The sequence below is a fragment of the Conger conger genome, chromosome 5, assembly GCF_963514075.1.
Source record: "Conger conger chromosome 5, fConCon1.1, whole genome shotgun sequence".
Taxonomy (NCBI): Eukaryota; Metazoa; Chordata; class Actinopteri; order Anguilliformes; family Congridae; genus Conger; species Conger conger.
In genome coordinates, this window is record NC_083764.1 from 14,060,534 (window position 1) to 14,075,825 (window position 15,292).

At 41.1% G+C, this 15,292-nt stretch overlaps 2 protein-coding genes across 2 annotated transcripts in view; one reads left to right on the forward strand and one right to left on the reverse strand.

Annotated features, from left to right (window-relative positions):
- The window catches only part of lama2 (laminin, alpha 2), a 114,351-nt gene extending 104,109 nt beyond the window's left edge, over nt 1-10,242 (reverse strand). The window contains exon 1 of the mRNA XM_061241711.1: nt 10,112-10,242. Within this exon, the coding sequence (XP_061097695.1) occupies nt 10,112-10,184 (73 nt within the window). The 5' untranslated portion in view covers nt 10,185-10,242. The remainder of the gene's footprint in view (nt 1-10,111) is intronic.
- A 961-nt stretch (nt 10,243-11,203) lies between these two features.
- Nucleotides 11,204-14,687, forward strand: si:dkey-126h10.1 (vesicular inhibitory amino acid transporter). Its single transcript, XM_061241628.1, has 2 exons — nt 11,204-11,455; nt 13,536-14,687. The coding sequence occupies exons 1-2, from the start codon at nt 11,204-11,206 to the stop codon at nt 14,685-14,687; spliced, it is 1,404 nt and encodes a 467-aa protein (XP_061097612.1).
- Nucleotides 14,688-15,292: the final 605 nt, after the last annotated feature.

A 15,292-nucleotide genomic window follows, 5' to 3' on the forward strand; every position in this document is an offset into this window, starting at 1 on the left:
ATTCATACTGTACCTTTAACGCGTTTAGTATGCATGGGAAAGCACAGAGACTGAATCTTTGGAGGCTCTGAAGAGGAAAGTCTATATATCTAATTCTTAGATGTTAAAATAATTACAATTGTACATCCCATCTTCATACGCACAAAGGCTTACGGGCGTTTGTCAACCAAGTGCTTTCAGGGACCATAAGATTTTAAACAACGTTAACATTCAGTGAACAAACTGTAATTTACCCTACCGTTTCTATATCTGCCTCTGACCAATCAAACATTCATCACATCTTCACAGAAAACAATGCAATTTTCAGTAACAGCGTTTAACTGAAAAATAAACAGCATTGTCAATACCGTGGTTACGACAATTAATGATTTTTCCCACAATTCCACATATGCGCATTGCTTCAACTCACAGTAATGCATTCCATTGCCTACAGCTATTTCCAATAAATTAGTTCAAAGATCATTACCAGCCTATATTTAATAAAACAGTATGTCTGCATACAAATATTTGAGTTACATTCAATCCAGATACAGACCATGAGATGTATTTGTTTGTTTGCAAATTTCCACCTGCTTATTCAGCATATAACCAGAGTAATATTTTTACCCAATGCTTCATACATTCATTTCTGACAATGACAGAGTAAAGCATGCTGAAGTACAGAATACAATTTTGGAATATGACAAGATTTTTTAAAACATTTAATATGACAATTATGATTGAAGCTTTGGTTAATTCAGTCACACTATTAATCCACTAATTGCAACAATAATTACTGTTACCTTTCAATTACTATAATTAATGGGTGTACATTTGCAGAGAAACACTACTGCTGATTGCCCATAAGGAATTGGAGCCAAAACAGAGAAACAATAATGGGGAAATTTATATCAGTCGTCTCCATCTTTTACTGGCAAAATGTGTTTTTGCAAACTCATTTCATTGATAAACTTGTAGAGTCTGCTTTTTTTCTATTGACTCCTATTCTCAATACTTTTTGGCAAATGTTAAACAACAATATTTATAGCCATGTCCTCGGAAATACCATCAGGAATAATTTCAAAAGGCTAAATCACTTAAATGGGAAGCCAAAAATCAATGGGCATGATTCAGTGTAATATTTTACCCTCTGGCAGACCTCATTAAAAATATAAGAAGACATTTTTATATTGAATTTGCTGGGAGGGAAAATTTCATCCCGGGTCCTTTTTTTATCTGGAAAATTAAAACAGTCTGAAAATGGGGCCCTGTGGTACAATGCATGTTATAAATATGCTAAAGCCCAATTCCACTTGTCGAGGTGCTATTTGTATCCAATGAATCAGGGCTAAGCACCTCCGACAGACATCTCAATAACACCTTATTTGCTGGTACAGCGATATGCGTAATGTGAAACAAATGGAAATCAGATTCGAGCACACCCCTACGGAGAGGGCAGGCCACACCGCAGTAAGAAGGCAGGCGATGGCAGTATCCATTAGCGTTAGGGACCAGACACACAGCGCGGTTTTTACTACGGAGACCAATATTTGGAATGCCGGTGTGGAAAAAAGTAATTTTTTTTCAGGGCGTCTATTTGTGAATTTCTGAAGCGCTGCATTTATCCTCGTGAATTATGTTTGGGGGGCCTCGGTCTTCCTTCCTACTGACCAAGGTAAAGTCAATGAAAAAGTCTTTATTGAGAAAGAATAAAATGAGAACATTCACTGTGTTGTGTAGAAACATTTCAATTCAGAGGCTGACTAGGCCTTTGAGAATGGGGTGCAAGAGCTATTCAGTGACATGAGGCGTTAAGGTGACATGCCTGCATCTGACAATGCTTCAATATTCAGCAGTCACTAAAAAATTTTATGATTTCAATACTAATGTAACTTTCCAAACACTGGTCCTTGATCATTTCTTTAAGATTTTTTTCTTTATAAAGCATTGATAGGATTTGTCCATGTAATATTCTGAGGTATATTGCTCTCCCTTACTTCCATTGGGAAGTAGGCAACATGAACTCAGAATACTTACTTACCGCAACAAATGGAGTGAAGACTTGCATCTTATGCCTGGCTCGCTGACTGTAACTGCAAATTAATATAGTCAATATTTGACACAACTTCATTATATAATGTTGTCGTGTACACTATATGTCCCTGGGGTTAACGCTCAATGACTTTTTCAAAAGCATGGCTCAGTCGGGAAAGGTGATTGCGGAGGAAGTGGTACAAAAGGCGCAGGTTCAAGCAGCGACCCCATCATTATCCAACTATGGCAGGCCATGGCAACAGGTTTCAGTTGACCTCCTCTCCACGAGGGCAAGTTAGTCAGGATTACTGAAGCGCCCAGTGATGTGTCAGACACCCGCCGGCTACCGGTTTGAAGAGAAACGCCTCTTCTGCCAGTGCTGTTCAGTTCTCGCTGGTACTGTGTGGTATACGGAGTGCCACATCATCTTTTGGTCAAAGGTGAGTATGTTGGAGGAGAGCCTGCATTTCATATATGTGGGTATGTATGGCACAGCATTCACTTTGAGACTGATGGTTCCTAGTTGGTGAGAAGAGAAAGGTGAATGAAGAAAAACACTTAATATTGTTGTATGAAGTGCCCAAGAATACAGTATCTTGTGTGGTATACAGTAAATCGCTAAATTAGTGACCATTCTCCAGTGAAAAACCTATGAAGGCTTTGCAGAGCAAGTTAACTTTCACATTTCCCCAGGAATTAAAAAGTAGTTTTGCGGTGTACCCGAACATTCCCTCCTGATGCTAGGCTAATGACTAATTTCAGTGGTTAGCAAGACTCAAATGGGACTGACTTCCAATAACATATATTTAGCTTTTTTCCACCAATGTTGTTTTGTTGAGGAAAATAACAGAGAAGCTACAAATTCCTTTTTTCTGTTTTACACAGCGGGGTTGAGAACCTGTGGGCGGATATAGGAGCAGCTCTCCAATTGCGTTTCCCACCGACTCAAAATGTGACAGGCTCCTCTTGTTTAATACAATGGCTGAGATTTTTGGGAGCCAAACAAATATTCCAGAAATCTCAAGCTGTTTCAAATGAGAATGAAAATATGCGCTTGTGAAAACATGTCTTTTTTATCAATTTCATTTCCCATTTTTTCCAGGCTAATTGCGAATTACAAACTGTGGCTCTCCAGCCAGCTCGGTGCCACCTGCACCTGTGTGAGGAGCCCCCAGCTGAAGCGTGCGCATTCTCCAGATGCGCTCACCTGCAAATCACTGCTTTCCACGCTAAAAGCCACACGCCACTTCATGGATCATAAGTGGGACACATCTCTTGCTGACAGAAAGCTATCTGTAGGGACCCGGTGCATCAATAAGAGGAACTAAAACCCAGCCATCACCCAAAAAACACAAGCTGGCTCAAGCCTAGTCTACCAATGGAGAGACTGGTTATGTCCTGTTGTTGGGGACTTCAGTGGAGCAATGGCACAGTTATCCAGTCATGCATTCCAAACGGGAGAGACAATGGAGATAATATGTACAGTCAGTGACCACTTTATTAGGTTTTTATTAGACTTTTTAGACTTATTAAGTCTTCTGCTGCATTGAAACAGCTACTGGCTCAGACAAGCTACCAGCTTGACTAGCTCATACCCAGCTAGACCAGCTTCATGGCCACCTTGGCCGTGCTGGTTGACCAGCTCAGACCCAGCTAGACCAGCTTATGACCAGCTTGACCAGCTCAGTCTTCAAGCTGGTCAAGCTGGCAAAGCTGGATTTTACACCGGGGATTACACAGAAAACCTGTTCAGACAGATTTATCAGTCATGGTTAATGTTCAGTACGAGGATCAAGCATACTACATTGTGTGTCTTTTGGTCATTTATTTCTAAAATCTATGTTTTGTCTGTACCCTTTTGTCGTGATATCTCAATAAGACAATATCTCCTGCATCTGTTAAACAGCCATACTCTCTACATGTGCACAATTTAAAAAGTGTGCCATCTGGGACACCAGTTAATAAAGTAATTTAAATTCCCAGGTTGTGAAAAAGGATCTACATAAGCAATGTCTCTGTTAGAAACATCAGATCAAAAACACACAGTACATGAACAGTTGTTTGCTTCCAAGGTATTTCACACAAAGGGCACTGTTTTGATCTGAATCATCAGTCTTCACAACAAGCAGTAGTGAAACTGAACTAGATTTTGTAGATATTAAAATAGAAATGGCCTGTGGTTTCAACAACGGCAAAAGCAACACCTATTATTATTATTATCCATCCATCCATCTATCCATTATCTGAACCCGCTTATCCTGAACAGGGTCGCAGGGGGCTGGAGCCTATCCCAGCATACAGAATACACCCTGGACAGGTCGCCAGTCCATCGCAGGGCACACACACCATTCACTCACACACTCATACCTATGGGCAATTCAGAATCAGCCTAACCTGCATGTCTTTGGACTGTGGGAGGAAACCGGAGTACCCGGAGGAAACCCACGCAGACACGGGGAGCACATGCAAACTCCGCACAGAGAGGCCCCGGCCAACGGGGATTCGAACCTCGGACCTCCTTGCTGTGAGGCGGCAGTGCTACCCACTGCACCGTCCGTGCCGCCATTATTATTATTATTAATATTATTATTATTATTATTATTATTATTATTTGTATTAGTCACTGACCTTTCCTACTTGTAATAAAATGAAAATAACTTACAAGGGTTGGCTGAATTCCTACCTCAGCCTCCAGTTTTCACAGTAGCAAACCAACCTGGTTTATGGATGTTGTGCCAGAATGCTTGCAACACATCAAAATGAAAAGCAATACTTCATTTGAATTCATTCTTTTCTTTTACCTCAAACTCCAAAATTGAGCAAAGTCATGCAGAATGCAGAAGAAGAACGTGCCCACAGTGAAAATATAGAGGCCTGTGTGCTCTGTTCACTTCCTGTCTGGTCCCATTCAACAGTAAATGTCAGCCCTGAATAATGCATCTCTCAAACACCTCTTAATCACACCTATGTGATATAGTCCTGGGAGGTCGCTGCTGCTTCTGTTCATCTGGGTTACCTCGCTCGGACAGCCGGATATTTCCAGTTACAACACACCCACTGAAAGGCAGACAGTGTATATGCTCTCCGCTTATAACATTTATTTTGTCGCAGAGTTACCCTAGCCTCAGGGTTTGCCAGCAGGAGCGGGGGCCTGCTCTGTGCATTCATAATGGACAAAACACACCATTTCCCTTCCTGCCCCATATATCTTATGATGCATTATGAATTAAATCACATTTTCCACCAAAAATAATGGAATTTGGTTTCCCCTCTGTTTACATGGCTAATGTAATGTTTGAGGCGCTTTGGCTCCAGTTGGCAGGCAGAGCCCAGTGTAGCATGTTAAGAAGCCAAGAGACTGGAAAACACTGATATGCAGTGAGAACATAATCCTCATAAGCCTGCACAGACAGAGGTGTGAGAGGCTAAGATTAATGGGGATCATTACAAATTAAAGGACGGTCAGTTTATCCGCTTTAACACATCCTGGTGTCACGTGACGCATCCTGATTCGTTCACGCAACTTGAGCGCTTGATATGAAACGAACAGTTTGTTAAGTAGCTTTTTATAAATAATTTCACTCATTTGCTCATAAGATGGCTTCTATTTTGCGTGAAATGCACAACTTTGTGTTCTGCGCTATGCCTGTAATGTCTAATCTGAGATTTAAACCCCACAAAGCCACTGTTGCATCTCTCAATTTCCACTGAGTCCTGATATGTTAGTGAACCATAACACAGAACTGCAACAAGGGAGACTACCATGGCACTGCACAGATCATAGCCCATGGATGCAAATCTCACAGTAAAATGCAATCCATTCAGCTGGAATAAAGGAAAATGCACTGAAGTGCAAAAATGCAGTTGTTACACACAGGGTTAATCTGAATGCACATGCACATCATTTAGATGTACCATGAGCACATCTGAATACACTCAGAGTGGAAAGATTTGGGTCCTCCCTCAAAAATGTAGAGACAAAAGGTCATATTCTAAAAGTGAGTAACTATGGTGCAATACACAAAAGCAGTGGGCGATGGCAATATTGGTATCTTGGAATCCAGAAAATGGAAAAAACGAAGTTGCAATCGCTACTGTATTTATATCCTATTTGCATTCCCAAAAGACATTTGCATGAAAAGATTTGCCAACTGTGTTTACATCCTGAAAATAGCACCCAACGTCTGTTGTCATTAATCTAGTTCAGGAACTACAGTCACAGAAACATCAATGTCACTGGATGTCAGGTCAGATTTATGCAGAGTATCAAGGTTACAAAGACTGAGTGAAACTGACACCGTGGGTTACCATGAGATCATCTGAGAAGTTGTAGCTTAGAGGAGACGTCTTTCAGTGCATCAGGAATAAAACACAACCACTCAGCCTACTTCAGCATGGTAGAACCGACACGCAGGGACACAGCCATCTTCAGGGTGTTCAAATGTTCAAAGAGATGCATGCACACCATCAAAATAGCACAAGGCACAGAATCAAAAGTAGCCTTGAACTGTTAAACTATGAGACTTGCACAAACTAACAGTCTCATTGATTCACATCTTCAGGTTAGAATCTACACTCAGGGACATAACCATATTCAGGATGTTACAGTCTACACACAGGGACATAACTATCTGCATCGTGTTACAATCTATACACAGGGAGATATAGTAACTATCTTGACAGCGTTACAATCTACACACAGGGGCATAACTATCTTCAGTGTGTTACAATCTACACATGGTGTATGGTCATCTTCAATGTTTTAGAATCTACACAGTGGGTATGGTCATCTTCTGGGTGTTAGAATCTACACAGGGGGTATGGTCATCTGCAGGGTGTTAGACTCTACACAGGGGGTATGGTTATCTCCAGAGTGTTAGAATCTATGCATGGGGTTGGTCATCTTCAGTGTTTTAGAATCTACACAGGGGTTTATGGTCATCTCCAGGGTGTAGAATCTACACAGGGTATGGTCATCTGCAGGGTGTATGGAGGAACATGTGAGGACCTGGGCTTTTGGGGCTATAGTGCTATAGCTGGAGGTGTTGCTTGTGATAGTGCATAGACACTGCTGGTGTCTAGGGAAATGCATGGGGAAATGTCATAGGGGCCAAAGGGGAAATTCTTCTTTCCCCCCTGGGAGTACATACCTCCAGTTAGACTGGTTTCTCTTTCTCTTTCATCTCCCTCTCTCTATCATACACACACTCACCCAAACACGTAGAACATACACACATGCACACACACACACACACACACACACACAAGCACACACACACACACACAGATAGAAGAGAAGTGCTTTTGTCTGGTTGAATGCGCCACATTAAAGTATACAACAAAGCTCAAGATGTGTTCTGCTGCCAGAACATGTCTCCTGTCTCATGCTGCCGTATAGACAGGTGCGGAAACTTCTGGTTTCCTCAACAGTGTCCGTGAGAGGCAGAGCCAGCTGCTGTATACATCATGTTTACAACTGCCATGTTTAGGAGGAATACGTTTAGATTTAAATACAATGTGACAAAAACACAATTTCCGATGCAATTTCTTCTCTATAAAGGCCAGTGCCCTTTTGAAAAAAATCTATTAAAAAATATATATATAGAGCTCTACAGTAGGCTATACCTCTCTGAGGGCTTTTTGAACTAATTTAGGATCAATATTCTATTTATGTGTCAGACTGCCTTGAGGCAAATGTATCAAATAGCAATCTTATTTACTCCACAAATGTTTGCTAGAAAAAATAATTAAGGACCTCTTAGGAAAATCAAAGGAAATGTCCACTGCCAAAACAGTCCAGAATTTATAAACATATAGCCTCAGACACCCAGGTGTGTTTCATTACAGACAAATGCTGAAGGAATTGCTATCTGCAGACTCTTGTAATGCCTGCTTCTCTTGCTTACACATTCTTGCCATTTCACACAATAGATCTTCTTCCCAAACAGAAATAGGTATCTGCAGCCACTTATGGTTTTGACAAACACCGCAATTTCAAATGATCACAGAAGCACTCGCGCCAATTCATCACATTGTATTCTTAGCATCTTTTCATCAGTATCGACTAAAATAAAGTCAACCTTGAGTCAGCTCTGCTTTCTGTTGTCACTGCACCAGAATTAAGTATTGATTTTCTTCCCAGAGTGTTATAAAGTTCCGTCTCCACAAAAAGCATTTTGGATATCCATTTATATAGAACATTTATAATGAACACAAAGATGCATTAGACGTTTTCTGATAAAAGCAAGTCTTCTTTGAGAGGGAAAACAAACGTACAGAAAGCCAAACAAGAGAGAAGACAAGAAACACAGATACACTTCCCGTCTGGTTGTGTCAAACACAAAGGCATTTATAAAGTATAGGCATACAACTGAGCATCATTTTATCAAACCTTATAGCAATGGACAACTGCCTTAGCAAACATAATGGATGCAGTGAAATGCCCACCAATGCTGTCAAATTAGATGTGCATAAACGAAACCTAGAAATGTTCACAGCACCCAAATAACTTGAATCCACTAAAAAAATTATAGTTTGATTTAATTAATTAATTAAATCAAACGCAATGTTATTAAGTATATGTGACTTTAACTGCTTACAGTAAGTGCTTGGTACAGATGATTAGATTATGCAAAGTGCCCTATACTTCATAACACTGTGTGCAACCACAGTCCATAATTTTATTAGGTAATGTTTCGTTTTTTGAGTGTATGTTCATTTTTATTTGTCATGATACCACAAACAGAGGAATGTGTGGGTCAGGTGTCCTGAGAGAACACTCACAATTGGGTGAAAAATTCAAGAAATTGAAATGGGATTTTCCAAGTCAACCCCTCAGGTCTTCTGACAACAAAAACATACAAAAAGAAAAATCTATCAACTTTTAGGTCTGGAGTTTTTACAACATTCCTCGCAATACATCCATTATGGATTTTCCACCTCTAGTGGCCGGAAGTTACCAAGCAAGCGAGCCAAGGAAAGAACGGAGCCTATGGGGAGGAGGGGTGGTGTCAGTGCCCCTGCACTGCCCATAAAGGACTTGAGATAATGCTGTGTAATTGCCCCTGCCCATAGAATGAGAACGGGGCATTTACCTCCACTTCCTGTTCCTATTTTTAGAATAAGGACAAGACGACACTGTTTTCTGTTTTCGTCCATCCAAATTTAGTATCGCCCAGCTGCTTGGGATTTCAGTAAATCCAGCACTGTTGCACTTGCTAACGGACATGTGTACTTTACGTGCCTTTGACTGATTCAGTGCGCAGTGCTACAAGCCATGAAGTCCCCCTAGGTATAATCTAGAGCACTCTAGTGACACAGATGTCTCTAGGTATGTGCTATGGGAAAGGTCTTCTATAGAGCCACTAGCCATTTACATGCAAGGCAAACACACTGTAGCCAACAGTTGTAATCACCATCTAATTCCAACTTTTCCTTTACTTTAAACCCTACCAACTGATGTACAACACAGCAACAGGCTAATAAGAACTTACAACCAGTAGAACATTGGAATTCTGGCCTGAAATCAGCATTTATAATTGATTTATTCACTGCGTGTTCATTGAAATTATTTGGCTTCACAATCAGGCTAGCTATCAAACTGTTTACCAATACCAAGCTACAGTGATCCATATCCCGTTGTTTTGCTATATCTTTGCTGTATCTTTCTAGTCATTATAGTGTAGTGTGAGACAGTTTAGCCTGTAGTTACCATACTTTGACATATTCTGAAAAACGTATTTGATGAAATGGATTACATCTCATCACTATGAAAAATTAATAATTAGGTAGTAGGCCTACTTCTGTATTAAATTTCTATAATAGACAGGTCCAATTTATAGAGCCATGCTGCTCTTGATCATTGACCAATAATTGGCTTCTTTGAAGTTCAATACTTTTCCATGTGACAAGAGAAAAAAAAAAAAGCTTCATCAACACAAAAATAAGCCAGCAATGTGAAAGCGATGGTAATTATTCACTTTTGGAGCTGTATAATTTGATGCAGAAAAAATCTGTCTCTACTCCAACACAAATCCCGTATTCCAAAAAGAAATAAGACTTTAAGTAAAGCGATTATAATGGTAAATTTTCCACTCACCCCTTTGCTGTGCTCGGCTGCATTGCCATAGCAACGCCAAGAGTGCGAGAAACAGTAGACTTTTCATTTTCATTTTTCTTACTTCTTCATTACTGTATAGTCTGACGGAGGCGCTTTTTGTGCGGCGTTGCAAGCGCACTGAATTTGAGAAGAATGTCAAACGGTGACTTTTGAGAGTTCAAGAGGAAACGCTCCCCCTGTCTTTGGAGAGAAGTCTGTCTGAGCATTGAATTAAATAAATAAATAAATAAATACTTCAAAACTGCCTAACAGTCTCAACAATGATACAATTAAAAAAGTACGAAACTACATAAAATGTGTATGTAGCAACTGGTCCTTAAATCGTAACATTTGGATGCAATGATAACTCAAAATGTATTTAGCCAAATTTTTCAGCATTCCCATGAGTTAACTTCATTTCTTGCTAGGTTACGTTTTATATTTTATGGATTATTTTGCTCTGTTTGCCTAATATTCACTAAAAGTTGATGTGACTAGCCAGAAGTTACACTTAACTTTTCAGCTAAGTACAAGCTCTATCACTCCCTCTAGCGTTAGATACACTGGATGGGGGCAGGGGTTTTGGGGGTAATAGTGTAACTCCGCAGAAATGATCTCAAGCAGAACACGGACAACCATAGAAATAACATTCAGAGCGGTTTTTAGGAATTTTGATTCCTAATCAAAAAGTGACCAGAAAGTAGTTTGCTTTCAAAAATAAACACTACATTGGTCCTGATTACGACTGTTTGAATTCGGACATCGCAAATAACGCCCGAGTATATATACCTGTAATGATGTAATTTTAGCGGATAGCTGCTTTGCAAACTGTCAATCATATGTTGTGTCCACGCAGGGTGATTTGAATGCCATATAGAGGCAATTAAAATGTTTGTGTTGTGTGCAATGGACCTTGTTCACTCTGTCTGCTCAGCACCCCTGGATTGACACTGGGAGCCTTATTAATCTGAGTTTGTGATGTGACTTAAATCACCTGCAGACCACTTGTCTCCAGTTAGCCAGAGTAACGGGTCTGGCCAATACAGTCCATGGGAATCCAGTAGAACAGCTTTTAAAGCAGAGAACTCTAAAATGTTGCGTCTGTGGCTGAGGTGGCTGGGGACACAAGTAGAGGTGTTGAGAAACTACCGTTTTGGCCTTCGGACAGAAGAGGAAAGCCTAGGGTTTGCACAGCAGGATGAGCTGAGCAGAACGTACGGTGAAGAGGACCCGGGGGAAGAGGAACAGGGCTCCCCCTGCAGTCTAACTGGGGCTGCCCAAAACACTGCCAGCCCCAAAATAACCACCTGGGAGGCAGCCTGGAACGTCACCAATGCCATCCAGGTAACCAGAGGCTACTTTAAGCACTGTAGCTATAGTACACGGACTAGTGATGACATGGAAATGTATGTGAGTATCATTGAACTGGACTTTCATTTGAATGGACCATTTATAATACTATGTATAATCATTCTACTCTAACAGACTATTTTGCTATACTTATTCTTTGAATTATGACAGTCTTGCACCGAAGGTGTTTATCACTTCAACTTCAACTGCAATGTGTGTGTGTGTGTGCGTGTGTGTGTGTTTACGCGTTTACGCTTTAATTCTGTGGTTGGGAGGTGATTTATTTTTTGCAGTGGCTATTGTAAACAACAAAAAAATCAAGTCATCTAAGTCAATATATGAACAAATCACAAGTAAATAACTGCCATCTTCAGTATAATACAACCAATATATTAGTATATGACATCTGCATATACAAATGCTTTATTTGTAAATGTTTGTAGTTAATCCAAATGCTTAATTGAATGGTACTTCACAGTCCTTTAATAGCATGCTCTTTATTTTGACACTGGGTTCACAACACAAAGTGCTCTTACAACACTAATTACCAGTTGTCCTCTCTATCCACCCATGTGTTATTAGGAAAATGCACCGCTGTGTTTTCCCCGGTTCATATCTACGCACTGATATTCCCAGGAAGGTAAATGCTAAATGAGTTGTTAATCGATATATGAGATCAGTCATCAAATTTTAGAGCCATAACTGATAAGTCAGCATTAAGTCAGCATTTAGTACATGCCCTGTTCATCTAAAAATGTAAACTGGTGCCAAATGAACTGCCGCCAATTTAAAAGTAGCAAGCCTTCCAAAATGCCACTTTTTTGAAATGCTGATTAACTATTGCCCTGTTAGAACAGGATATGTATGTCCTTTTATGTGTTTTATGAGTTGTGAATATTCATTTAAGTGCATCACTGGACCTTGACTGTAAGCATATTACCCAGCATGCAATGTATTTCAAGCATTAATGAGGTTTCCTCCATAGTTCTTCTACATTAAGAATGTTAGTATATCGCAATGCAATTTCTCTGAGGTGTATTCACTGTTGATGTTATTCCATACAAACTTCAGGTCCTGTTGAGGATATAATATTTATATTGTAAGACTGACACCCATCATTGTAATCACTAAATAAAGAGGGAACATTTACTAATATTAAACAAAAATATCTGTAATATCTTATTTGGTGTTGAAAGCAAAGCTGCATGTAACAGTATGTAGTTGCTAACTTGCCAGTATTTACCATATTAAATACTATATAATCAGTCATGTAAGCTGGATAGTAAGCAAATTGCAGCAACCCAAACTGTGTGGGAAAGTGAAAATAAAAATGAATCGCCTACAGTAATATCTGTGTTTTAATGATTGATATTTATTATACAAATAAATATACATGCAAAACAGCTGAAACCCAGTCAGTTCAGTTAAAATATTGAAGATCCTTAAAGCTTTAGATTTAATATCAGACCATCTTTAATAGGATACACAATATTTATATAATGTAATTTATACTGATGACTACAAAGATTTTATGCACCAGTGTTCATGTTTCAAGCAGCATTTGCCTTTAAAAATAGTGACTTGCAATATTTGTTTGGCAACATGTACCAGTACAACGCCCACTCCCAAACACTACTTTTTATGTGTTTGTGATTCTTGTTGTCACAATAATAGTTTAAAAGCATTTTTCTATGGTAGTACTGTGGCCATTTAAAATAACAAAAGAAAGAAATTTGTTCTTGATGATTAATATGTTATCTTAACACACACTCATGCATATACTTTTCTGGCAGTTAAGGTTTTAAAACAAATGGTAAATGGACTGCATTTATATAGCCCTTTTATCCGAAGCACTTTACAATTAATGCCTCTCATTCACCCATTCACACACACCAATGGCAATTGGCTGCCATGCAAGGCACTGACCAGCTTGTCGGGTGCAATTGGGGGTTAGGTGTCTTGCTCAGTGACACTACAACACACCTTGGGCAGGGGATCAAACCAGCACCCTTACGACTGCCAGACTGTCATTTTGTTGACAGAACTCTGCTGGTTCTTTGTTTTCGATCTTCAGGGTATCTTTGTCCTGGGTCTGCCCTACGCCCTCCTGCAGAGCGGGTATCTGGGCTTGGTCCTCCTGGTCCTGGCCGCAGTCCTCTGTGGCTACACTGGGAAGATCCTCATCGCCTGCCTGTACGAGGACGGCGAAGACGGGACGCCGGTCCGGGTGAGGAACACCTACGAGGATGTCGCCAACGCCTGTTGTGCTGGGCTGTGTCCCCGCTTAGGTGGGAAAATCGTCAACGCAGCCCAGGTGGTGGAGCTGATGATGACCTGCATCTTGTACCTGGTTGTCAGCAGCAACCTCGCGAGCCACAGCTTCCCCTTCATCCCCATCTCCCCCGTGGCCTGGTCCCTGGTCACCTTCCTGACCCTGGTTCCCTGCATGCTGATCCGGGACCTGCGGGTGGTCTCCCGGCTCAGCCTCCTCTGCTCCGTGGCCCAGTTCTTCATCACCACCATCGTCATCGTGTACTGCCTGACCCAGGCCCACCGCTGGTCCTGGAGGAGGTCGCCCATCCCCGTGGACTTCGAGAAGCTCCTGGTCTCCGTGGGGGTGATCATCTTCAGCTACACCTCCCAGATATTCCTCCCCACCTTGGAGGGCAGCATGGCTGACAGGGCTGGCTTTGCAGACATGGTGACCTGGACCCACGCCCTGGCCTGCGTCTTCAAGACCGCCTTCTCCCTGCTGGCCTTCCTCACCTGGGGCGAGGAGACCAAAGAGGTCATCACCGACAACCTGCCCCCGACCCTACGCATCGCAGTGAACCTCTGCTTGCTGGCCAAGGCCCTGCTCTCCTACCCCCTGCCCTTCTACGCGGCTGCCGCGGTCCTCCAGGGATGCGTTGGGCAGTGTGGGGCAACGTGGCTCGGGGTGCAGGAGGGCTCCTTGGTCCTAAGGGCCGGCCTGCTCCTGCTCACCTTCCTCGCCGCCATGTACATGCCCCACTTCTCCCTGCTCATGGGACTGACGGGCAGCATGACGGGAGCAGCCATGACTTTCCTTCTGCCCTCGCTCTTCCACCTGCAGCTCAAGTGGAAGAAACTGGACAACAAGCACAAGGCCCTTGACTTCCTGATCTTAGTGCTAGGGTCTTTATGTAGCTTGTCTGGTGTCATTTGCTCTATTAAAGGAATGAGCAAAGCCTTTGGAGGCAGATAAGCGCACTGTATGTTGTGCATATAAATGTTTTCTGGAGAATAACCCAAAGGTGGATGACAGGTTAGAGACAAATAATTAATGTAGGAAGGAAACTTTAGAAGCACGTGAACACGGAACATGAAAAGTATGGAAACTACGTATAACAAATGTTTGACATTGTGTAAGTGCAGTGTTTAAAATAATGAGGTTGTCAGGAAGAAATAGACGCAACATATGGAAGAAAGACTTGATTGAGGGAGATGATGCACAGCCCATTTTGAACAGATGTGTTTTCTCTTCATTATCATGGTAAAGTCATCCTTTTCGCCTGAGCTTTGTGTATATCTATAGCTTATTTGGGCAGGAAACCAAAGAAAACATATTTTACCATGATGCAAAACACATGTTGTATAATTACACATTTATTTCTCTCACACTGGTCTCCAGTAAAGTATAATGACATTGTTTTGTATAAACCATTTTGATTTGATGCTGGATGTGAAAGAGCCAGATGTTGAATTCAATGGAATAATTCAGAATAAAAAGATTTTTCTGACGTAATGTGTTTGAAGAATGAAGAAGGAAATCATCTTGGAAAATGCTGTCCAATCTTTCTGTCACTGATT

What these genes read in the sequence shown, in the direction of transcription:
- si:dkey-126h10.1 (XM_061241628.1), top strand. Translation starts at nt 11,204, where the DNA reads ATGTTGCGTCTGTGGCTGAGGTGGCTGGGGACACAAGTAGAGGTGTTG. An exon ending in ACGTCACCAATGCCATCCAG is followed by an intron (nt 11,456 to 13,535) that starts GTAACCAGAGGC and finishes TTCGATCTTCAG; the next exon opens with GGTATCTTTGTCCTGGGTCT.